Here is a 24,345-nt window from a genome sequence, read left to right as displayed (position 1 = left end):
AAAATATTATGATCTCTCATTGGTCATTATCGCCTGATCGACTACCCTTTGGCGACATTCGGGGCGGACGGACAGGAGCCTAGAACTATATATTTCGTAACAATATTAAGTCGACCTATACAAGATGTCCTGTGCTCAAATTACATCTCACTCTCAACAAAACCTCCTTCAGCGGCCAATGTGGCATAATAAAGTTCAGTCTCAGCGGCGATGACCATACGTCCATTACCAGCAAAGTTGAAGTTGGCCGAGGTAGTGCCGAGATAGATCTTGCCAATTAATTTCCCTGAAGGATTGAAGACGTGGACACCGTCTCCAGTCCCAGTATAGACGTTGCCCTGGGTGTCGCAGTGGATGCCTGAGAGCAAAAATTAGCAGGTTATTGGAGGAGGGCTGGGTGGCGGATGCTTACCATCGGGGACTCCGGCGTGGACAAATGCGAATGTTTTTCGGTTGCCAAGCGTGCCATCATCGAAAACGTCAAATTGGTAGCTAACAGGTGTTAGTATTCGTTGGCTATTCTCATATGAAAGCAGTATGTAAAGCGAGCAAGGCTTACATAGAGGCAGGGTCAGTCAAGTTATATCCATAGAAACCATAACTAATACCGGTGTCCGTGACATAGGCACGCTTGCCATCTGGGGAAAAGGTGAAACCTGGACGTAGTCAGATATATATCTAAACACCGGTATTGAGATATTGCCATACCATTTGAATGCACGAATCCGTCTGCTGCGATTGTCACGGCCCCGGTATCTGGATTGAATCGGTATATTTGATTCGGTAGACCTGGGGCAGGACGGAAGTCCTGCACGTAGCCGTAGATCGTATCCGTAAAGTAGATGTCTTTGTTTTCTGGATGAATGTTCACGTCATTGAGCGAGTTGAATTGACGACCAAAAAAGTTATTCAGAAGGGCTATCGAGGAAGTCAGCATTGGCATCTGAAGAAGGGATTCTTGACAAAATGGGGCGCCTGGAGCCTTGACGTACGCCTAGTAGTATAAGGCTTCTTTGGGTTCATAAGGAATATTCCGGGCGCGACTTTGTCACCCTGGCCCTCAGCCACGAAGAGTATACCTCCACCGTAGTTAGTGCCACCTAGAACATGTCAGCTTTCGTTCCTCCATTATTATGATCGTCGATGTTTCCAAAACATACCATTAGGGTTTGCAATCAGCTGCGACGGGTGAACAGTAGTCACATTGACAAGCCCGACGGCGTTTGTCCGATTAGATACAGCAGCAGCCTGCGCGAGAGACACTTTCTGGATAATAGCAGACTTGTGCAGCCCAGTACCTGCATCCTTAGCACCGGCGTTCTGAACAAAGAAGACCTCGTCTGTGCTCTTAGACCTGTTCCGAGATTATCTAGTTAGAATCTCACTATCAAGGTAGCTTGCGAACAGGACATACCAAACAACAGCCTCGTGGAAAATGGGATCCTTTTCAGTCTGTGCAATGAGTGTCAAAGTGGGATTCCTGCCGATAATCTTCAGGAATTCCTTGTCGTAGACGTGGAAGGGACGTTTAGCTAGAGAATCCTCTGTCGTGCCTGGAGGTATAAAGGTCTATATAGGTGAGAATACATCCAAATAGAAAAGGGTCTAGCGAATACCTACACTGGTGGCATTAAACTGCGCAGGAGGCAGTGTAGAGTTCAGAACATTGAAGGTCCGCTGATCAATGAACTGTGCTTGAGGCGGCAGTCCTTCAATACCAGCAGAGCTCACTGGGGTGAAGAGAGCACAGTGCCCCAGAAGGAACAAGGTGGAGGCCTGTGCAAAGCGGGAAATCATATTGCAGACGGAGGCCCGACCAGGGTTATAATGTGGACTGACAGTCCGGACGGGCAGGGTGCCAGCTACTTATAAGCAATAATTGGGCCTGCAAGATGCAGCCTGGAGTTGGAAAAGAGGGTCGGGGCATGTCCGTCCGTCCAAACTGGAAGAACGTCCGTGTTTTGCTCAAGCATTTCATTTCCGCCTTGATACCCCGCATGGATGGCGCTGCAGATCTGGGGAAGAACCAGAAAATGCCTCAGTAGTGTCCGGCAACTCTGTCGGAAAAGACGAGAATTGTGACGCTTATCCGAGAACCTCCTGTACTGATCCTTCAGTAAGGCTGTCGATTAGGTTGCATATATCGACGTCATCAGCCTGTGGATATACATACATCTTGGCTCTGTCCTGGCAGTCCCAACTAGACGATCTCGAAGGAAACGATTCTCAAACGGGTAAAATGGCAGGAAGAGGCCTCCGCACGAGTTCCGTCTACCTGTTCATCCTGTTGTAGCGTTGGGAGTCGACACGGAGTTTTCCCGACCATCTACACCGTATACACGCAGGCAAACTCTCGGTGAGTTCTCCGCCGATCTTCGTTCTCCAAATGGACAAATACACTCAATGAAGCACGGCTTGGAGTGCCAATTGCAAATCTAACCCCAAGTACGGATAGGTCGAATAAAAATTTTGAAGGCCATGTTTAAGAAGCCGACGTTGAACGACACTGCCTCGGAGTTGTAGCTGACGCTTCCAATAATCTTCAAACTTCTCCTTGCGAGAATATTCTATTCTTTGAGACCTAAGCTAAAAATGCACTAAACCACCGCCAAACCGCTGGACGCCTAGACAACTGATTGGTAATTCACTTTGAAGAATGGCAAATAGGGACTATTTCTCCAGGCCGAGATCTGTATGCTTCCCGACCGAAACAAATAGAGTTGCTGTGAAAAAAAGACGACCTCACCAGGAGATCCAAAAGGATAGATGGACATATTGCAGTAATACATATGATGATCGAAGGAAAGAAACACGGGTATCTATTGCGGCTCATCATTAAATCGTGTAAATTCGGCGCGAAGATTGGTGTCGCTGATGAAAACATTGCAGGCTGATGGTTATTATATACTGAAACGGCGACTAGTCGGCAGCTAAACTTCAGCCATGGATGGCGCAGAGTTCTTTTCTCGAACTTGTCTCTGCGGAAAGAAACGCGGCAGGTGGAGAGACTCCAGGCGAGTTCTCGCGCTTGGGGCATTGATGTCGTCGAAATACGGCTCCCCCCCTTGAGGTCCATTGGTCCGCCACGCTTGCTTCTCACGTCGGAGATCACTCTGGACCCAGGGAATCGTAATTAGAGCCCAGAGACCTGCCCACACGAAGGGAGCTGCCCATCCTATCTGCATTGATTGTCAGCGGTCACGGGGGAACACAGCGGGACGATGGGTCAAGACATACTGCGAACGCTGCATCTTGCGGCGTCGTGAATACCATTGCGGTGATGGCAGCACCCCAGACTATGGAGCCACCCGCCCAAAAGAAATTCATCTGCACGAGCATCCGACGGAAATATGGACTCGACAAGTACCGCGTTCGCAGAGCGTACCGGTACATTTGGCCTCCTCCTCCATCGACAGCAACCACGTCTTCAATGAGGACGTATAACGCTGTTGGCATGACCGCTCCTTTTGGTGTCGAGGATATCCGGAAGGGAGCTCGGAACCCGCAGGCGCGGAGGATATCTAATGAGAGGTAGACGCCTCCGAAATAGAACATCACTGTTGGGAGGACCATAGCGACGAGGCGCACTGAGACACGGATGTTAGTCAATGTTCGGATTGTGTCTTGTGAACTTGTCCTTACCAAATGGCTCTTCTTGTACCGTACCCCTAGAAGAGTTGTCAGCGCAATCCGTGACCGCGAGAAGAATGGCTGATCCAACTTACACAATGAGTTCAACTGCTAAAATCAACCATACTATGGTGAAGTTGATCTGAAAGAAATCCAGCTAAATTGACATCAGCATCTACTCCGGTTTATTTTGACCTCTGGTGGGAGTCCACCTACCCATGATTTCCTTGCGTTCAACGGCCGGGTTCTTGAATCGGAACGGAAGAGGTTGTAGAGTCGGTAGAAATACTCGAAAACGGAGATACCACCCAGCGTGATGGTGACGATGGTGAAGACTAGATAGGAAAACAGCGATCAATGTTAGCGGCCGGCAGTTCTTGACAAAGAAATCACACCAATGCAGCAAACAGACATTCATACCCAGATTATGCGACAGATTCGTGCCATACCAAAGCCCAAAATACAACGCAAGCGGTTGAGCAACGCAATCTAGGATGAACAGCGACCAGAAAAACGCGATGGACTTCTTTCGATCTCGCAGGGAATATGGGAGAGGTGGAGGCTCGGCTGCGCCCGCGGTGGCGGTATGAGTCTCTGTTGTCGGTGTCTGTGTGGTAGGCGCATCCTCGGAAGGCGCCTCGGCGGTCGCTGGGGTCGCTTCAGGGTCCATCAAGAAGCGACAGGGTCGATTGTGGTGGTTTGTGTGTTATCCGCAAAGTTTACGCATCCGGTAGGCTCATGGTAGGGGATGGGACTGAAAAATTGATGGGAAGCACGACGATGGCAAAAAATAGAGGCACTAGGCTCTTTTAATTGAATCATTTAGTCCAGAGACGAAATCAAAGAGGAAACGCCCCGTTGGCAACCGGAACTGACGGGATCGTCGAGAGGCCGCCGGCCGATCTTGTTTTTTCGGGCCTGCGACCACTGACAGCCTGAGGTTTACGTCAGAAAGGCACAAATTCAGGCTCCTGGTGATGTCACGGGCGCTGCCCAGACTCCGCCACAAACAGCCCTCCATTCTTGTTGACTCTCTGCCAGTCGCGCTCGGTGATCTTCAATTCTTCATTGTCTAAATCCTGACACGATGTTGCATCCTGCAACAATTACCTATTCCTACTTATGCGAGCAGCGATGAAGCCGGAGTGATATCAGCAGTTGTGGCCAATTTTTGCACGCCGAGACTTCTTACTCGGATTCGGACGAGTTCTTCAGCCGCCGACAACCGTGGACATCCACTAACAATACTCCGTACATACAGTTCGGATAGACTCCCATGGAGTGGTCAGTGGCTGTGTTTTGGGCTAGTGCTACTTGGACCAAATTTCATCGAATTCTGAATAAGCGGAGATAGGCTCTATTTCCGCTGGTTGCATAACTTGATGATCGAACGGACAACAACGTTCTAGATGGTTATGCCAAGCTGCACGATCTACACTGCATAAACTGAACGTGCAAACTAAAAAAGTCACTTTTACGTCTACTAACAGAAAACAGCAGAACCTCAAGTTCGCGCCAATTCGCTCGCTTTTGCCGGGGTTCGCCCTCCGTCCTTTTCGTTGCTACTAGGATGGCCTCTTAGACTCATCGCAATTTTGTTGTTTCGCTTCGGTATCGCAGCAACAGCAGTCGACATGATCTTGTGTAGAGTTGATATAATCTCGACTTGCTGGCCCTCCAGCCAAGAGAGTCGACGGGTTGATACTCACTTCGATTAACAAAACGGCGCACATTTCGGGTAAGGAGTTACTCTACCTTGTCTTGGTCCAGTCGTATAAAACACCAGAGGAAGCTGTCTGTCGCTATGCCGTATATGGGAGAATTGGCCTTTCCAGAGTCCTGTCTGGTATGGTAGATCAGGGCTTGAACACGGAGAGTAAGCAAGACAATCTTTTCAACAATTTCTACGCGTTCATGAACATACCCATATATGATAGCGCCTGGTATTCGCCATTTAACCCCTGTCTTTCGGCCTTGACCATGACCATACTGGTATCAGCCCAGTTGGATCGACCACATGCTAATGCGTAATCTACGTTGCCGTTGATTAGATGAGGTCTGCCCCTATACATCCACAAGAAGTCGACCTGGTTCTCGTATTTCCAGTATAGGGAACTCTCCTTGTCATACAGACGAAGCTGTTCGCGTTTGTGTGCCGCAAGTGTGGTAAGGAGTATGGCGTCGAGCCGTGAGCCGATGACAGTTATATTCTCGTCAGCATCTCCTAGCGCATGCGAGTAGTCGTATAACATGGGTTCTACACTGTGTTAGCTGTATTTGGGACTCGTCGATTTGATGTGACTTACTCAGATGTTCGGGAACCGGGCGCTGATCTTCGGGCTGGATTTGCCAGGTTGTCTCCGCATTTTTCTCGTACTGAAGGTGGAAGGTGCTCATTATGTCTTGTGGACGGATATCTGAGGCTGCAATTCGCAGTGTACCTCCCTGCTGCCCCTGCTGGCTTTCCATTCGGGCGGCTCTAAAGGCCACCCTGATATCTGTCACTGCTTTCGCAGTGCCAGTAAGTGTAAGAATGTGAAGTACCTTTTTCTCAAGCCTATTGAACCAGTCCATACTGTGCGGTTTAGGGTCTGTGACCGAGAATGTCTGCTCTTACAGGCAGCACAAGAAGGACGGCTTTTTATACCAATTGTCGAGTGACAGACTAGACATTAGTTCACACACTACTTCAATCTGCCCTAGATATACGATGTTGATACACATTCACTCGTCAAATGGCTTTAGCTTTTCTGAAGACTGCAAACGACGTGATTTGCCAAGAACATTCACCTCAACATCCTTTTCTATTAATTGAATTGTGCTATGTCTATGGTTTACGCAAGATATTCTGATTTATCATCAAATTCGATGACCGTAGCAGTGACAACACGCGTTAATGAGGCATAAACAATAGCTGGGTCCAGGAATCTCATAGATCCGGACCGTGTTCTTGCCTGAGGCATACATTCTCTTTCTACTGTCACGTGCCAAGCCACCCCACCTTACGCAGTCAAGTTTCAACTTTTTCTCCCACGACGCCGGTTCGAATCGCGCTTCCTCTCATCCCAAACGCGAGTTTTTTTTACACCCCAAGCCTCTCCGTCTCCAAAGCATGCTCACTTGCATTGAGACAACTAATTTACTTTAGCAAATGAAAGCATGGTCGTGTCATGGCCCCTAGCCTCCGAGACCTGATTGATTTCCTCCTCGCAGAGATTGCGCTCTGCGGCAGTCAAGGTGAGTCCACTGCTGAACTGAAGCTTGTTTCTTTTCTGACGATGATCCACCCCTGCATCCGCCCGGGCCCCGCCCAATCGGGCCTGTTCGGATGCACCATGGACATCGTTGGAAGTATACACTAGCGGCTATTGACATTTCCTAGGCGCATCTCCTGCGGACATCTTATCATTCATTGATGTTTTCTATGCTAAATCCGCCAAAAATGAATCGGATCGCACTCCGGTCATTGACCGGCGATTCCAGGAAAAAGTATGGCAGTGGCTAACCAGGAACCCTGAAGTTTCCGTTGGCAAGAGCCGAGAGGGGAATGGGTTGACCCTTGAAGAGGCCGAAAAGCGCCAGCTGGGGATGAAGGATGCAGAAGAGAAACCCATCAACATGTTCGTTTCCGAGGAACGGACATGGCTTGCCATCACTGGACATGGGCCCGACGACACCAAAGTTCTTCCTATGGAGTTTGCGCTTCTCTCCATCATCGCTTCCCACAAGTCTAGTGGGATTGCTCAACCAGAGTTGATAAAACTCAGCGGCCAAGACAAACGATCAGTGCCCAAGCGTACCGATGTTCTGCAACGAAAGGGGTACATCGAAAAGAGAGCCATTCAGATGAAAGCGACCCGTACAAGTCTCTGCACGCTGCGCAAATTCCTGTCCCCAGAAAATGTCGCCGCCGGCGCCCCTGATTCTGGGGCGGACGCCGCCTCCAAGATGATAGATTTCAATGCTTTCACTAACAGGCTCTTCGAAATCCTGCGCGAACATAAAGTTATCGCCCGAAATGATCTGAAGGAGCTGCTGGGCTTCGATGACCATTGGCGATGGAGAGTTCTTTCCCGTGCTCTACGAAAGTTTGAGCGTATAGGCGTGGTCAGACGTGTCCGGGCTCTCTCACAGTATGCCCACACTATGAAGAAATACCACCCATGCGTAATGCTCGTCCGCGAGCCGACAGAGAAGGATATCGATGCTTTTCACGATTTCAGTCTGCATATGTATTCCGACATGGAACAAGATGGTGATGCAGGTTTTGATGAAGACGCAGAGGCCGAAGATGCAACTGGAGAGCCACCTACTGCGGGCAATGTCGGCTCGGTGGAAAGAGAAGACGATGTGGAAGTTTCTGGACGAGTCATTCCCCTATGGTCCCCTGATCGGATCATCCATAATCAGCTGTTCGAGGTGATCGACCGAACCGGAACCATGGGGTGCACCAATTTCGTAAGTACTTCGGAACTTTCCCCGATGCTATCACTGACTTGCGCAGGATATCATAAGAGCGTGCTTCGGAGTTTTCTGGCGACGACCCTTGGAAAACACCTTAACTCGCTTAGTGGAATGTTGGCAGCTGTCCCAACCTCCATACTTACGGCACCTCGCTCTCGTACGCGATACGGCTTTACAACGCACTATCACCCACTACGTCCACTACTCTGCTACGAATTTTGGTAAACTCGTTGAAGGTGGAGAGGCATCCTGGGAGGCTGTTGAATACGCTCCCAGGAATAATAAATCCGACACTATTCCTGTTCCACCTGTGGATGCAAAGCCACAGCTCGATAGCTACGGTTTACCTTTGGATGCCCCCACAAGCGACTTGGTGAAAAACGGCGACTGCTCTCTCGCGGATGGTATATGGGTCGTCAAACCAAAAGATTACAAATGTTCGAGTAGTGATCCCCAGGCAGTAAAATTAGAGGGTGGCTCATATAGTAAGTGAATCCTTCGCCCTCTCGAATATTGATGCTAACCTTAATGCCTGTGCGTTAGCGATCCAGTACGGCGTGAAAGGACAGAACATTCCATCACCGTCTGGGCGGCGAGCCACGCCTGCAGCCTCTCCAGTACGATTGAAATTCGAAGACGAGGCAACGTCCAACATAAGCGCAGATGTCATGAGGGCACCAGCACCTAAACGCCTGAAAAAATCAAAATACGACTCCTTGGATTTCACGGGAATGTCTGAAAAGGAGAAGCTTGAAGCTATGGGGATGGATGCGACATGGACTGAATATAGTGTCCTCCTTATGGAGCGCCCAGGTCCTGGAGTGTATGTTACTTCGCGTGGACGACGCCGACCAGCTGGTAAAGAGAGAGGGCGCCCCCCGGCTAGTCGGGTCGCGGTATTCAAGACGCCGAAATTACTGGATTTGTCGTGGTTTCGGAAAGAGAATGTCGGATCAGACAACGGCAGTCCTGCACCTCAGTCGTCTCAACCGCAGAATGTCGACGAAAGTCTATTGACCCCTGCGCCTAACTCAGTCGGACCCGCTGGATCACAAGGACCAAGTGTCAAACGGGGCGCAAAGCGATCATCTCAGCGAAGAGGATCTGGACCAGAGCCAGATAAGGCTTCAAAGTTACGCCGTACCGGTGATATTGATAGGGGTCTAGGGACCCCTCAGCAAGAGCTAGATGCAGATGAGGTAATGCGTGATGGACAAACCGCGGACACGGGTCTGCAGGTACCCCAAACTCCCTCTCACACCAGAGGCAAGAGAAAACGAACACAGTCTCCTGAAATTGCGCGCCAAGAAAGTGCTCGCGCGCGGGAAAAGGGCGGCAGGGCTACAATACCGTCCTTTGAAGGTGTGGTACAGCAAGTCAGTCCAGCAACGGAGGAGACCGGTCCAGAAATGACTCGCCGAAAATCAACCGACCGAGGAACAGGCAAGGGGATAGAACCTTCGGCTATACAAATGGCGGGTGCAAATCTATTGGAGACGCCTAGGGCTGATCACGTCGACCAACATCCACTGGAGTCGACGACACAAGACGAGATCATGCCTGGTGCCTCCCAACTCCCGGCTGAAACGGTGGTAGAAAATAATTCGGCCGTCAAAGGTCCGCTGGGGGAACTTAGATTACTGCCACAAAAAACCGCAAAAAGTGGTTCGAGCGCATCGAATACTGGTGCTGCAAGTATACCGCCATCATCACCTGGTGTTTACCAAACTGAAACGCCCGGATCCCACATATCCCAGACTCCAGAAACCCCAGCTTCACATGCGATACGGCCGAAGCCTCTGGATAAAGGAGGCTCCGTTGCCTTTCTACGGAGGAAGATCGTTATGGATCTCGTAGAGAAGGCCGGGGGTGCCTTTCCCATGGGCTCCGAGCTCTGGTACCCTTTTGTCACTGTTTGGATGAAGACCAAATATAAGGAGAAGCCGGATATGAGGACGCTCAGGACCGCAGTCAAACATCTGGTAGATACGGGGAAACTCCGACAACAAACCTTCTGCGGGAAAGACAGCAAGGGTGTCATGGTCACAAAGACACTCATTTGCAAATCAGAACTAGGACCAGATGATCCCATTGTCAAGGATATGCAGCAACAGTTTTTGGCATCTACAGCTCGACACTTTTGCCCGCCTAATATTGAAGTCGATCCGAGCCTCTCAAAGCAAAGGGGAACCCCCAAGACTCCCAAGCCGTATACTGTTCCCGTCGAACCTACCGTTACCGTGAAATTGCATCAGAAACCAGCGGCAGTCGCTGCGTTGGAGAAGAGAAGAGGCGAAAATATCCAGAAGAGACTTCTTCGACGCCTCGAAATCGAGCAGATGCGGGAGAGCATGCAAGAAGTGCGGCCGTCAGGCGCCGTCAGATTGTTCTCAATTCCACGACCTGATGGACTTACGCCTTCAATGCATTCCATTCCCGGAGGTCAAGCTAGCTTTGGGGTTTTCGATATGGGCGGCCCATCGATGCGTCGCCCTCCCACTGGTGGGATTGGCCCTCGCCGATTGAAGCGCTTCAATTTCCCAATCTCTTTGATGGGCCCATATGCAATGTTGATGAGCCCAAGTCAAACATTCAACCCTGCAAATGGTACTTTCTCCACCAATGCAGGCCTCGCCACTATCACTAAGGGTAGACCTAGAGTCCGTCCATCGCCGGCGATGTGGATGCTAATGTGTCCAAGTCAATCTTTTAACCCAAGAAACGGAACTTTCTCTACCAATGCAGGGCTCTCCGCTCCTAGACCTACTTACGCCCGTACGGCACACAGGCCGGATCCTCATTTGCCGCATTCTCTCGATGATCTATTTGATCAAGCTGGTAGACGCAATGTGGGGATGGCTGGGGAGTCAGACCCGCGATCGAAGAAATTCATCCGAGATACCAATGCGATCCTGCGGTGGGAGCTGCAAAATGAAAGGCTTCTTCAGCAGCAGAGAAGCGAAGATCTACATTATATCAACCAGACGATCCACGATTCTCATACCTTTGAGAGTGCTCCAATCGAGGGTGGTATTCAGTTCATTCCTGGGGTCACACCCCATCCGAGTGCTCGCAGGCGAAGACGACCGCGGCATGAACACCGTTCTGGTGATTTTATCTATGAAGACCATCCTCCGTTCCCGCCGCGGCCTCCAAGTCCGACCTCAATGAATGAGCCGTCCATGGACCATTATAATCATCCTATCGGCCCTGCTGCCCCGCAGCAACGCCGTCTAGAGAAATTAAATGAGATGATGACAACTGGGGTCGAATCTTCTGCGTTACAGAATCGGCCACTAGCCCGTCGTACTCGCGTTACTGGGTCTCTGTCTTTTTCAATGTACCAGAACCTCATGACGGCGATTGTGGTTGTGCGTGCGCTAGCCGGAGGTGCCGACGGTAGGATGGTTGACTGGATTTTGGTTGGATGCTGTTTCCCTGAGGAAGATCCAAAAATCATCCAAGATAGGGGCAAAGCATTGCTGGCTAAAAATCGTCTTCAATTAGCGAAAATGCAGGGCGACTTCCAAGAGCGATTTATCGAGGCATACGCGAAGGATGAAGTTCCTCCTATCAACTACGACGATCTGGAAGGGTATGACTGGAATGCTGTTATCGAGTGGGCTAACGCCAACTTGGACGCTCCCAAGTCTCATACCACCCCTGATTTGCCTGCGACGCGGGACCAGTTCGATGACATATTTGAGCTCCGCGAAGAACCGCTGATGTCTATGGACGAATATTATCAGACCCAGAGTGTCACGCTTAACCGCAAGAAATTGATACTATCCAACGTCGCGTTCGCAGAGCCCCTACCATCAAAAGCAAACAGGCAGCGTCTCAATCGACACAAGGAACTTTCCCAATTCGACACCGTCAAAACATTTGTCCGTGCAAACGTCCTCACCCCGGCAGAAGTATACCGCGCTGCCGACGCAAAGGCTGCTCTTGAGTATCTCGACCACAATATTCTAAACAACGCACTCCAATCCCTAGTAACAGAGCGCGTCATTTCCCAGAGCAACAAAGGCCGCATCCTCCCGGGACGCAACTACGACATCACCGACCACTTCATCTACACTCTAAGCAAACGGCGTGCGATTGAATCCACCGAGCTTCGGCGCGCATCCAAATTCAAAAGCGATACCCTCGACACCGCATTCACTAGCCAGGGTTTCTACAGCGTCCCCTTCAATGCCGAAGACGGCGAAATCCTAGCCCTGATCAACCTCTTCGCCTCAGGCCGAGTCACAATGGCTCCACGCGACCCCCCAAGAGACAAATTCGGCCTCACAGAGGGCGGATACCTCACGCGGATGATGAACAAAGACAAACTCCGGTTCCCTGTCGATCTCTACCCCGTAGAAGGGAAATACATTGCCGGAAATCCTATCTCCGAGAGGACCTCAGCAATCCCACCGCCTTGCCCGCCGAGCTTCCCGCTCAACGAGACATTGTCCCTCCCTGAGAAATTCCCGCTATGGTTCGACATCCACGGTGGGTTTATCTCTGTTCTCTGGGACCTTGCGGTCTCGGCTACATTGAGTAATGTTGCTGTGAGGCCGGGTATTACTGCCGAGAGGATCGCCGGAATGATCAAGCCGACTATGGGCGCTTGGGAGGTGCGCATGGTGCTGGACTGGCTAGTTGAAGTTGGGGTTATGGAAAAGAGAAGGGGTGATGGTGATGAAGAGCCTTCTTGGTTTGTTACGGAGTGGTGGTGGATGGTTTTGGCTTAAAACTTTTGGTGTAGTATATCTTGTACAGTATTGTCAGACAAATGAAGCGATGTCGAGTGAATGTTGAGCTGAGCCAACGCGGATTGATTTATACATCTAAATTTCGTATCTACTCAGCCAAAAATTCTCTGAAATAAAATAGACAAAGTTCTATATACATGACAGTTCCATATACATGACTATACCTAGCTATAGCTACCCTGTATCATATGGAAGAAAAAACAAAAATATAAGTACTAGTAATATCCCTGAGCCAGTACGTGCCAATATTGGGTATATATGCATCCATAGACCGTCTGTCTGTCCTGTCTGTTTTGTGCCAGACACAACTCAGCCCAGTCCAGCCATATGGCAATGATATCCAAACAAACAAAACAAGCCCGCCCCCATTTTATGTAAAGCCACACGCCAAACCAAGCCACGAATGCGACCAACACCGAAACGTCTGCAGCAAACAAGATAACCTGCTTAAGAAAGCAAGTAAACAAAAGGAAGAGGTGATATAGAACAAAAAAAGCAAACCCAGCAGAACAAAACAACCGGACTACCGACGCTAATAGAAAACAAGCAAGCAGGATAAGGACCGAATCGTAATCCGACAGTAGTGTAGAGAGCTTGACGCCTAATGTACTCTACCCCTTTGTTTTGGGGGTATTGACTGAGGATGTTGAATGAAGCAGTGGGGTGTGAGAGAGCATTGTAACAGCGGGTATAAAGTGATGAAGTGCTGAGAGTTTGTCTATTAATTAATCACTTTCGACCAGGCATCAGCCTGCGTCCAAGGTTGCGAATCGTCGACTTGGAGCTATAAGTTTGCAATCACGGTTAGCCACCGTGACCCAAAGGTTTGAGAGTAGTAATGCTCACCTATCTTCCGAGTCGCCTATTTTCCGTGCGGTCTCAGAGCGCGTAATAGTGGTGTGGGATGTCATAGGTCGGGTCGGAGGGTTGACGATGCGTCGGGATTGCTATAACCAGTTAACATTTGACACACACAAACCCAGGTTAGACGAGTTAACTTACTTCCCAGCGAGCGTCCACATCGACTTCACTCGCAGATCGCGAATCGAGGAATAACCCACTCTGATCTTGGTTGCTATACATACTAGACCCTAGAGAATTCGACCGCCCAAGAGGAGACGAGCGATGGGATTGTGATTCCGAGTTATACCCGCTGCTCGAGTCCGCGCTGACCATGCTAGGGCTTTGGCCGTTCTCAGTGGTTGGAGTCGGGTTGTCTTGGTTATTAAGAATCTGTGACGAAGTGGCAAGCTCGCGATAGCGTTTCAGTTGCTGTTTAGAGGGGCGGTGGTGGGAGAATTTGTTGCCTAGAATGGCAGGCGCGTGGGAAATGAGGGCCTTGATGACGTCTTTCTTGAGTCGCAATGCCAGATCGAGGTTGGACCATGTCTTGTTCCGATACTCGAGGATGGGAAGTCTGAAGACGAAGTCGTGCAGATCCTCGATATTATGCTCTGATCTACCTTTGTAGCTGACGCAAAGGACCACGTCCTGCACCCTGACGTGGGCGAGCGTCATGTAGTTCGACGCACGAGCCATCATCTGGGCAAAGTCATCAACACCCTTTTTGCCTCCTTTCCCACTCTTGTGACCCATAATGCCCAAGCCGAACTTCTTGCCCTTTTCGTCGTTCGCGTTGACACTGGTGGTTGAGAACGAAGTTGCCTGCCGTGACAGAACCTTGAGGCTGTCTGTGGACTTCTTCTTCATCAGGGTATTAGAAGGTCGAGTCTGAGACCGATTATCTTTATCCTTATCCTTGTGAATAGGGGTCATCGAGAGGCCTTTGAGTTGCGTAGGGCGGCGTTCAATGCGTGGATTTTCGGACAACGATAACGTAGGTTGGAGCCTCAGCTCGAGTGGACTAGGGCCCTTCGCCGTATCATCCCCAGACGCATCGCTGTGTTCGGGGAAGCTGGCGGTAGAAACCGCGGGTGACTCATCATCGGAATCAGAATCTTCTAGAGGTTTAACGTTCTTGATCATGAAAGGCGAGAAACCCCCGTTCTCAAATGCGTTCGAACCGACATTGGGGAACATGTACTCGAATACCCTCTGTCCAAGCTCATGTTCCAACTGGATCTTCAACGGGAACAACGAGACTTCGAAGTCATCCACAACAGGAATTCCAGCAACAGCCTCGAGCATATGCCACTTCACCTTGATCATGTAGTCATCCGGGCCCTCAAGGCGTCGAGACTGGTCAAGATAAGGTACAATGATCTGTGGATATACGGCATCGGGCAAAAGGTTCAAACCATACACCCGTTCAACGGCAACCTGGTTATGGTTCGAGCCGTCGCTATTATCGGTGCGGTCGTATTCTGCATTGCGCAGCTGGAACTCGACCAGAGGTTCCGACTCATCCTTCATCAAGTGCCAAACGATCTCAGTGGCAGAGATATTCCAGCGCAGGAGACCCGTGGTATTCGACGTTGTGGGTTCAACTTTCCGTTGCGAAGTGGTGATTGCCTTCATCAAGAAGAAAAGCTCATCCTCACAACGAGCAATATCTCTCTCCAGAATCAAGCGATCTTCCCAACCGTGCTTGTCTAAGTACTTGGCATGGATTTGGAAATGATCCTTGATCTCTTCTAGCTGACGGATACGAGACTGCAATTTATAGACCATCTCTGGAGTGCCTCTTAGATCACTGAAGTCAGAAGTAAGCATGATCCTTTCAAGACGTTCGTTCCGAACCTTCTCAAGAGGTTCACTGTAGAGAAGGAGATCGAGGACGATGATGTAAAGCGTATAGTACTCAGCGGAGTCACAAATCGCTCGGAACTGGGGAAAATCAACGCTGATACTGTCCATTCGGGTTTCTTGGCCATCAGGGTGTCCTCCTTCCTGATCTGACTGTCCCTTGGCTACCTCGTCATTGTACTTCAGACGAAGGTTGTTATACTTGTCATACCGCAAGCTGGCAGAAGTCTTTTGGATGATCCTTGAGAAGCCGAATGGATTAAGCTCGAAATCAAACATAGCCTCAAGAGTAAGCCAAGGCGGCCATGCAGACCCCGGCGCATTCCCGTATTTGTTCCCGGCGTAAAACTGCAAATACGTCATGAGATTCTTCTGTGCTGCAACAAAGAATTGAGCGCCATCCATGTTGAGGGTGAAACGGCGCTGAACGAGACCGCTAATATCATCGAAGACGCGCTCCTTGTCCATGATAGACACAACCTCGAGTTGCATGCCCTTTGCAGCAACAAGTATCACCGACTTGTGGTTCTTCTCGCTCTGCAGCTGGATTTGAGGCGCAATGAGTCGTAGGTAGTAACTGTTCTGCGCAGTGAACTCGGGAGATATGCTTTGGCTGGAATCAGCCCTGACGGTTGCTGGGTCTTTCTGGCCAGAGCCAGAGCCAGCGCGTTCTTGCTCCTCTGCGTTGACGAAACGCTTGGCATCGTGGAGCAGCTGCTCGATGCGGTCTTCCACATCCAATTCATCGTCATTCGTGTCATTAACGTTGGTAGAAGGCCTTCTTGACGAGCCCTTGAACATCTTGGAATAACTTCCTTGGTTCTTGGTCTGTTCTTCAACGATATCCAAGATAAACTTGACAGCCCTCCGAGACATGTAATACACAAATCCACGTCTTTGGCTGACTTGATGGATATACCGGAGTATAATATTCCTTAGCGAGTTGTTCCACTTCAGCTGGACACTGTGGATCATAAACCGGTTGTTGAAATCGCTGTTCAAATCATCATTGGCGGATGAGTAAAATGCATCGAAGTCTGTTTCTCTGCTCTCACTAGCCGAGTCGGAATCGGCAGCTTCATTCTGATTGGCATCCGTGCCCCTGGTGCTCCGTAGAAGCTGCTTCTCCAGTCGTTGAAGCCCCGCGGTCAGAAAAGCGCGCCTTCGAGCGAGCGATGCCGCCTGCCGGAGGTATTCGCGGTGCTGGTCTTTAAGTCGCTCATTGTTGTCAATGTCCTTTGCCATCTGCAACTCCTGCTCGCCAATCGCGCGGCTAAATTCGCGTGCTTTGGATTCCACCGTAGCAAGTCGGTCTTTGATAAGCTCTATCTGTACCCGACGTGGTTCGTTTCTCTCAGACATAACACACGCATGAGTGTCTTCATGCCCAAAGCTGGAATACCCAGTTTGTCCAGGAGCAACTTCCCGGTGGTCCGTCTGCCTGAAGTATGTGAAGCGAGGAGTAAAGGCCAGTGGCAGGATCTTAGTTCGAGGATTAGACTCCTGCGGGAGGATCCAATCAAGCTCGACAAAGTCATCCATGTCAACCCAGTCGAGATTATGATCAGGAATCGTGAAGCGTGAAAGGTCCGCTGGTGCCACTGGTTGCTGGAAGGAAGACAGAATGTCATCTCGCTTCCTTTCGATATCATCGAGAGTCGTTCCTTCAATGCTTGCCGAAACGGCTCTAAAGTCTGCAGCCTGCAAATCCAACTCTGCTTTGTAAATTCGGATAGCACTGGCCTGGGGTTGCCTCAGTCGTCCTTTGGATGGGACCTTTATTTGTTCGCGTCGTTGATGGACATCCAACTTCAAACTGTCTAGCCGAACCTTTAGGCCCGTAGCGGTGACGACATCTTCCGCATAATCTTCGGAGTCCTTATGCTTGTAGATGTGGGCGACAAATAGAGGAGCTAGAAGCAACTTATACTTGATAGTAGCCAAATGCCGATTGAACTTCTTGCTTGTTTTCGTGATCCCGGGCCAGAGCCGTCCCTGGCGAACAGGCAATGACATGACACCAGAGAAAAGCGACCACCAGTTGTAGAAATGCGTAAAGAAGCGTGGAGTCAAATGAACAGTGTTGTAGCTCGATGTTGGTTTCTCAAAATCGGCAGCCCAGTTCTTGCTATCTGGCGCAATGATGGCGACAGAAAGATGGATGTGATTGCTTCGGAACCCGCGATAAGCGTCATAATCCTTGCGTTGCTCTTCATCGACATAGATAGGGTTCTGCAGGACTACATCGTAGTGAGGCCTAAACTCCATTGACCGCTCATGATCGTTGACATTGCGTTCGAAAACCAAGCCAGCACCCCACTTCACGTCACCCGATAATTTCATGATGACCTTTTTGAAATGAGCCGCATTCTTAAGATCGCTCGACGCTGAGACTGAATCGAGATCGTCAGGTGTCGCCTCGGCCATGTAACGAGCTTCATGGCTGTAGTCGGGGATTGCCAGGACATATTCTCCACTAGTAACACTCATGAATTCCATCGGATCGTCACTAGTGTGAATGTTCCACTGGACGTCCTTGCGCCAACACATCACGAATCCGGAGCCGAAACCGGTTACCACGTACGGATCGCGGGAGCCCTTCATGCGGAAATGGACATCACCATCTTCCTTCCACTTCACTCGAATTCGAGAATGGAAACTGAGTCTAATCTTGTCCCAGAATCCAACTCGATCTGAGGGGTCAATTTCCACCTTGGTGAAACCCTCGATGATCTTCATCATGTCTTGAATAACAGGCTGGTATGACATGCCCCACGATATGCTCGTGGGAAGATTCGTGTTGATCTCAATGACAGGATCTGAATAGGTCTTCACGGGACTAACAGATCTCCACACATCAAGATTGAAAGGTGGGCTTGTCGTTCCATCGGGCAGCTCGGACGAAGGAACAAGTTCTACTTTCACCTGTCTCGACGACTTATAATCTCGGTACTCTTCGGCAATAACAAAGTTGGTTCGGAGCGACCAGCTTGGAAGTCGAGGTGATTGCCCGGGCCGCAGCGCTGGTATGTGCAGGAAATCCAAGGGGTAATCTCTCAGATTGACACGTGCCTCGCCCATGTCTAGCTGAATACTCATCGGAATCAGCAGTGCATACTTCGTAGACATCGGCATGCCTTTGCCAATATCATGCAGGAATTGGGGATAGCTTTCATAAGGAAACGTCGGTTTATCGATAGTTAGATTCACGTCGCTAATCAACGCAGCCATGAGAGCGGGTCTGTTCGGTATTGCGAGCACAGTCTCGGTTTCCACCACATCTTCAGGTGGCTCATCGGCTCCTGAGAATAGGTTTCGCACCTCTCTGATGGACGAACCCTGGAACTGCATCGCGGCATCAATCTTGGCCTTCCAACTTCGGGAGTTGTACTGCTGGAGGCGGTACCGAGCGTTCTCCACGGACACCTTGGCGTCGCCAGAGAAGGAGGAGATACCCTCAGTATCGTACCTGAACTTCTGGCTACGTCCACGCTTCTCATCCGATTCATCGTTCCTTGGCTTCGCATCGGCACTCTTACTTCTGCGCGTATCTGAACTAACCCGCTCACTGCGTAGCGTTCGGTGACTAGATCGAGTACGTAGCCTGGAAGAGGTCTGCCGTTGATCAGATTCCCTAAGTTTCTGCACCTTGAGGTCAAATGCATCCTCTCTAGCTCGTCGCTGACGTTGTTCAAGAAGACCGGTTCGGTATATGCACCCAAGCTTCCATTCAAAGGCATCGTCCTCCAATTCAAATAAGAGCGCTTTGCTCCGAAACGAGATCTTTGGCACCTTCTTTGGCTCTTCTGGCTCTCTCACTGACGTAAATTCCGAAGAGTGGGTCTTTCGACGCTGATGTAGTTGCTTAAGCGCCTTGGACGTGTTGATCACATTGTCGAAAATACGATGCATGATCATATGGTGGGGAACACCTAATCGTATGAAGTCGGTCCAGATATCGATCGAGTTATCTTCCACCAGGTTCTTGCCCTGCTTCAATTTCATTTTTCGCAAATCCAGACGGAAGTTGTTCATGCTGACGATCCTTGCCCAAACACCTTTAAGTTTGGGTGCTTCGGCATGTAGTCGGACCAGTTGGGCTCGAAGAAATGGTGCTGAATGGCGGTGATAGCCGGCGGTAACAGCATATATCTGAAGTAGCATAGGTGGGTCCGCGGGCATGAAGGTCTTGAGTTGAATTGCGGTAGCTTTCACGTCCACCGTAATAAGCTCACTCCTCTGCATGGCAGGGCGGGGAGAGGAAGGAGGCTGGATATCATTCCCATTCTTTTGGAATGACGGGTCTGCTTGCTTCAAGAACGCCCCCTGAAGAACGGACAAGGCAACACTGAGACAGTAGTATCGATAAAGCGAGTATTGGAGATAAACGCCCTTTATGACGGAGTTGATATTGAATAGTGGCCCCAAGCGGTCACTTGATGTGCTGAGTGCCACCTCAAATCTTGGAAGCGACATGAATGGCTCAGACTCAAGATAGTCTTCAGATTCAATCACAAACCCCTCGAAGCCTCGAGCATGGAGCGCCAGCCGCCTGCCATCTGCGGCTCGGGCTCTGGTTTGTTTGGGAGGAGATGTTGGAGTGAACCTGAATGGAGACTCGTCGCCAATTGTGGAGTGACTCGGAGTTCGTCGCCGTGCCATGCTCACCACGCTTGGCTCTGTTTTCTGAGCTCGATAATCAGCTGTCCATGACTGAAGTTGCAACGAGACGCCGCGCGTCGCATTTGATACACTTTCATCAACCCCAGCAATTTCCAGGCTGAACCCAGTCGCCTCAAATTGAAACCGGAGCAACCAAGGTGGAAGGCGCCTCAGTATACTAGGCTTCCGCTCTTCAGCCGCGATGGAATATCTCTTCTTAGGTCGCATTTGAGCGCGGAATTGCTCGACGACCTGCTGTATCCCACGATTGACCTCCCAGTTGACCATGTGGGCTGAGAATGTATTCAAGGTGCCGGAGACCATAACGCATACCTCTGGTGATGCGCTAAGATGGAACTTCAATTCCATGTTGTCTGTCGTTAGAAGATTGTGTTTGATTCCAGAGGGCGTTTGATAGTAAAATTTATGGGACGCAACCCGATAGATAGATGATAGGGAGTAGTGGGCGCCGCCCTCGGACGAGTGAGATGATTCAACGTCAACGGAAATGGAAGATATTGAGGAGATAAGAAGGTTATAATCATCTTCACTGCCAGAATGAGAGTCCTGAATGGGAAGAACAAACCGGACAACCGGCTCGTGTACAGATAACTTGATATTCGCCTTGGGGAGTAGACGAGAGATCAGTTGGCCCTGGGCCCTTTTCTTTCCCCTAGAGCTTGATGCCTTGTGTTGAGCCAAGCCCAGAAGTCGCGAGACGTGGCGGGGCTCGAGGTCAAGAGCAGGAGAAGTGACAACCAAATTGGCGAAAAGGATGTTGGTATTCCGCTCTTCCGCATTGAACCCATCATATGAGCTGATCGTTTTAGATGGTAATGTAGTTTTGATAGTCGTAGTAGCCATGGGGATATACAAAATATTGTCCGTTTCTCCTGAGCTGTCGTCTAAACTGACGGAAAGAGAGATGGCCGCAAGAAGTGCTTGGTGGGCAATGTCGTTCCGCTGGAAGTACATACGATGCGCCGGGCTCGTCTGGTCCATCCGGTGGAGATCAACACCGATTTCGTGGGAGACAACATTAAGGTAAACAGTATTTTGGTTGGAGGACGGTGACTGGACTGCCCGAGATAGCCTGAAAAAGCTCAGTGCTACCTGGATCTCATGGATTCCACGCAGAAGAGAGCCGGCAAACTCCTTGGAGGCAGTGACTGTCCTGACAATTGACTCATCTGTGCTACCCGGCTTCTCCAGCTCTTCCACGTAATCGGCGAAGGAGGCTTCCTCGTCGGGTTCCGCAATGTCGACCGGAATAGTCGGCCTTCGGGACCGCTTGACCCGTTGGGCTAGGAGCATCAAATCGTCATATGGAATATGCATCCTTCCGATTTTGAAAGCGACCGACGCATCCCTCAAGCCGTCGAGACCCTTCTGTAGAATTCCGTGTATGTTCACCCCAACATGGTCCAGAAGTTCAACAGGCTCATTGCCCTCAACAGCAAGTTGGACGTTGTTCACATTCAGGATCCATTCGGCAGGGCTCTGTTCGCCAGACTCGCCCTTCTTCCGACGAAAGACTTTCCCTCGATCCACCATCTTGCGCCTAGTATCCACCGCCAATGACAACGTGCCGACCTGAACCTGCCCGGCCTCAAGAAAATTGACCGTGGTATTGACGGCGACAATATCCACCAACCGCAACCAATGGACCTTCCGGTGTATGCGCTTCACCCGCTCCTTGATGCGATTGAGCGTAATCCATGTCTTGTTTTTGTGAGCATCCGCTCCGTCATCTTCCGCATTCTGTTGTTGAAGTGGTTCGTCCTCGGACTGGTTCTGGGGATCGTCGGTCTCCGATTTACCCGCCAAATTGTTCCGTTTCGATGCCGCCGACGGGTCAAGCGTCACCTTCAAGTCTGTAAGTCGCAGGCTCAGCCATGTCGGTTGGGCAAAAGACGGCGGATGCAAGGAGAGTCCGAGTCCGCGGAGCTCGATCTGCACCCCCTCTTTTGGAACGTATGCAATGCGGCGCAGCGAGAAGTAACCTATCCGCTGGATCGAGATTCCGGTCGCGATGCGGACGATGGCAAATATGAGGAAGGATGAAAGGTATAGGAGGAGGAAACCGACGAGGACGGTCGTCGGGTTGAACAGTGTCATCATAGTTCGCTATCAGCGGAACCGGTCTGCTGTAGGGAGTGAGAAGGCTCCGGGGGAGGAACCATGGAGAGCGACCGGGGCAACGATTATTAAGAGACTCTAGACAAGAAACCTAGGATAGTCTGTATGCGCCCGACGTCACTCTAGAACATCCCGGTCAAGATGGCGCGGGACTCGAGGACAAGTCTCAATTAGGAGAACTTGGCAGCTTCGGGAGCACAGTCGCAAGGGAAACCGGACAGCCGTGAGGCACTCATGCTTTGATAATTAAACAATTAAATAGTAAAGGGCGAAAAGTGAAGAGAAGAACAGGTTGGCAAAGCGAAGAGGAGTGCGGTTCACGGTTCACAGGTTTAACAGGTCTGGATGGGCCCGGGAAAGGGAGAGGCGGAGATAAGTGGAAGTTGGTCACTCGCGAGTTCTCAGTTCGCCTTCAGGGCTGAACGGCCAGAGCTTAGAGCCGCCACGCCGCCCGAACCATCAAGTGCTCTGACCCAAAGGAACAAATCAGGACCCCGGTCAAAAAGGACCGGTAATCATGCACAAGCCTGTTTGTGAGGCCAAGTACGGAGTAATTATTTGCATCCTCTGATTGACGGGGTTAACTGGATGCGGAAAAAGTCGCCCACTTGGCGGACCTGCATGCAGATTGCCAATTTGGTAATTGTGCACTTGAGAATTAATTATGATACGTTATCTATGGCAGCTAGTTTGATACTGGAAACTTCATCCTCTGTAGTTGCGTTGGGGGAAGCAAGAAAAACAAACAGATGATCCGAAGCGATCGGCAGTTGAGTCTGCTGCGTCCAGTGGTCCGCGTCGAGCCGCCCGGCAGTGGCCGACTGCGAACCGGTTTACAGGGCAGTTCTCTGATACGGAGTACGGTATGTACTGTGTGCGGAGAACAGATCACCTAGACTTTGGGATTAATCCGGAAAATTCCAAGCAAATAACCCAATCATCGTGATTCCTGCACAGTCGAGACAGTCGTCCCATTCTGCTTCGCCTTCTCAAGCTCCTCGATCTTGTCATCAATCAGAGCAATCTCCGCCTCAATACTCAGCAACTTCTCGCCCAGAATCCCCCTGTACTCGTCATCAGAGAGCGACTTGAGCGGAACCCATTTTGACTCGGCCAAGCGGTCAAGGAACGGCTTGGACGGCGTCTTCGCCTGCCCCAGCTGCCATCTATCAACAGCATTGTACGAGGCCTGTCCAGCATACCCCAGCAAAGAGAAAATAACCAGACCGGGAACAAGCCGGCCACCTGGTACACATCATTAGCCGAGAAACACGAGACGATGATCGATCGACCATCCAAAAGTAGAGACAAATTTAACTCACCCATCAACCTGGTCACAATACCACCAGAAATCCCACCAGAAACAGCACTGGCATAGGTGCGCTGCTTCGGGGTCGCCTTATCCTCATAGTAAACGTTCAGGATATTGCCCCTCAACCCTAAGATAAACCTCCAGTCAGCCTCAATAGTTCCCAGACTCAGGGGTAGAAAGGGACGCAAGACTGACACCAAAACGAGGTTCCACACGCAAACCAGTGGATACCATGGGAGATGGAATGTATGACAGGATGCGGCGATCGGATCACACCTGAAATGCCGCCGTAGACGAGGCCAGCAGAGCCTGTGTGGCTGGTTAGAAAAAAAAAAAAATAAAGAAGTTCAATTCTTCGGTGATGTAGCTGGTCAAGACCGAACTGTGAAGATGATCGATCTCCTCTACAGGTGAAAATCTCGCCAGGGGGACTTGGGCAGATCTGACGCACCACTCAGGGCACCCACTTTCAGTGAAGTCGCCAATGCATTATATTCAGCATGAGGAGATGGGACGCCACTCATCTTGCGAATTTATCCACGCCGCAACCCATTGGTGAGAGTTACTGTGAGTCTGGAACTGATACCGGTCATTCGTTTGGCTGGCCGGCACGACACGTGACTAGTACATGCCGACATAACTATTAGGTAAACCGTAGCATAGCTTGCATAA

The 24,345-nt window shown here is 50.4% G+C and overlaps 6 protein-coding genes across 6 annotated transcripts; 1 reads left to right on the top strand and 5 right to left on the bottom strand.

Annotated features, from left to right (window-relative positions):
* Window positions 1–10: 10 nt before the first annotated feature.
* On the bottom strand, window positions 11–2,078 carry ASPSYDRAFT_39878 (SMP-30/gluconolactonase/LRE family protein). Its single transcript, XM_040845974.1, has 8 exons — window positions 1,621–2,078; window positions 1,415–1,569; window positions 1,161–1,354; window positions 993–1,100; window positions 709–918; window positions 560–656; window positions 413–492; window positions 11–358 (listed from the first exon to the last, which is right to left on the bottom strand). Exons 1-8 carry the CDS (start codon window positions 1,795–1,797, stop codon window positions 141–143), a joined length of 1,239 nt encoding a protein of 412 aa, XP_040708885.1. The 5' UTR covers window positions 1,798–2,078; the 3' UTR covers window positions 11–140.
* An 852-nt stretch (window positions 2,079–2,930) lies between these two features.
* On the bottom strand, window positions 2,931–4,300 carry ASPSYDRAFT_140466 (uncharacterized protein; the record flags this gene model as incomplete). Its single annotated transcript, XM_040841054.1, has 6 exons — window positions 2,931–3,179; window positions 3,238–3,587; window positions 3,643–3,668; window positions 3,726–3,772; window positions 3,847–3,965; window positions 4,051–4,300. The coding sequence occupies 6 exons, from the start codon at window positions 4,298–4,300 to the stop codon at window positions 2,931–2,933; spliced, it is 1,041 nt and encodes a 346-aa protein (XP_040708884.1).
* Window positions 4,301–5,534: 1,234 nt separating this feature from the next.
* Window positions 5,535–6,408, bottom strand: ASPSYDRAFT_128334 (uncharacterized protein; the record flags this gene model as incomplete). The annotated part of the gene is made up of 2 exons (XM_040840489.1): window positions 5,937–6,408; window positions 5,535–5,887 (listed from the first exon to the last, which is right to left on the bottom strand). The coding sequence occupies exons 1-2, from the start codon at window positions 6,202–6,204 to the stop codon at window positions 5,535–5,537; spliced, it is 621 nt and encodes a 206-aa protein (XP_040708883.1). The 5' UTR covers window positions 6,205–6,408.
* Window positions 6,409–6,679: 271 nt separating this feature from the next.
* On the top strand, window positions 6,680–13,244 carry ASPSYDRAFT_169281 (putative TFIIIC transcription initiation factor complex subunits Tfc3). The gene is made up of 4 exons (XM_040843396.1): window positions 6,680–6,867; window positions 7,013–8,088; window positions 8,135–8,579; window positions 8,638–13,244. Exons 1-4 carry the CDS (start codon window positions 6,801–6,803, stop codon window positions 12,831–12,833), a joined length of 5,784 nt encoding a protein of 1,927 aa, XP_040708882.1. The 5' UTR covers window positions 6,680–6,800; the 3' UTR covers window positions 12,834–13,244.
* Window positions 13,245–13,583: 339 nt separating this feature from the next.
* On the bottom strand, window positions 13,584–22,340 carry ASPSYDRAFT_27034 (FMP27 family protein; the record flags this gene model as incomplete). Its single annotated transcript, XM_040844351.1, has 3 exons — window positions 13,584–13,638; window positions 13,701–13,801; window positions 13,857–22,340. The coding sequence occupies 3 exons, from the start codon at window positions 22,338–22,340 to the stop codon at window positions 13,584–13,586; spliced, it is 8,640 nt and encodes a 2,879-aa protein (XP_040708881.1).
* Window positions 22,341–22,926: 586 nt separating this feature from the next.
* ASPSYDRAFT_39871 (uncharacterized protein) lies at window positions 22,927–24,231 on the bottom strand. Its single transcript, XM_040845973.1, has 4 exons — window positions 24,125–24,231; window positions 23,869–23,982; window positions 23,684–23,800; window positions 22,927–23,606 (listed from the first exon to the last, which is right to left on the bottom strand). The coding sequence occupies exons 1-4, from the start codon at window positions 24,195–24,197 to the stop codon at window positions 23,299–23,301; spliced, it is 612 nt and encodes a 203-aa protein (XP_040708880.1). The 5' UTR covers window positions 24,198–24,231; the 3' UTR covers window positions 22,927–23,298.
* Between the last annotated feature and the right edge of the window lie 114 nt (window positions 24,232–24,345).

This window comes from Aspergillus sydowii (assembly GCF_001890705.1).
Source record: "Aspergillus sydowii CBS 593.65 unplaced genomic scaffold ASPSYscaffold_1, whole genome shotgun sequence".
Classification (NCBI taxonomy): domain Eukaryota; kingdom Fungi; phylum Ascomycota; class Eurotiomycetes; order Eurotiales; family Aspergillaceae; genus Aspergillus; species Aspergillus sydowii.
This window is presented reverse-complemented; position numbering and strand designations above follow the sequence as displayed.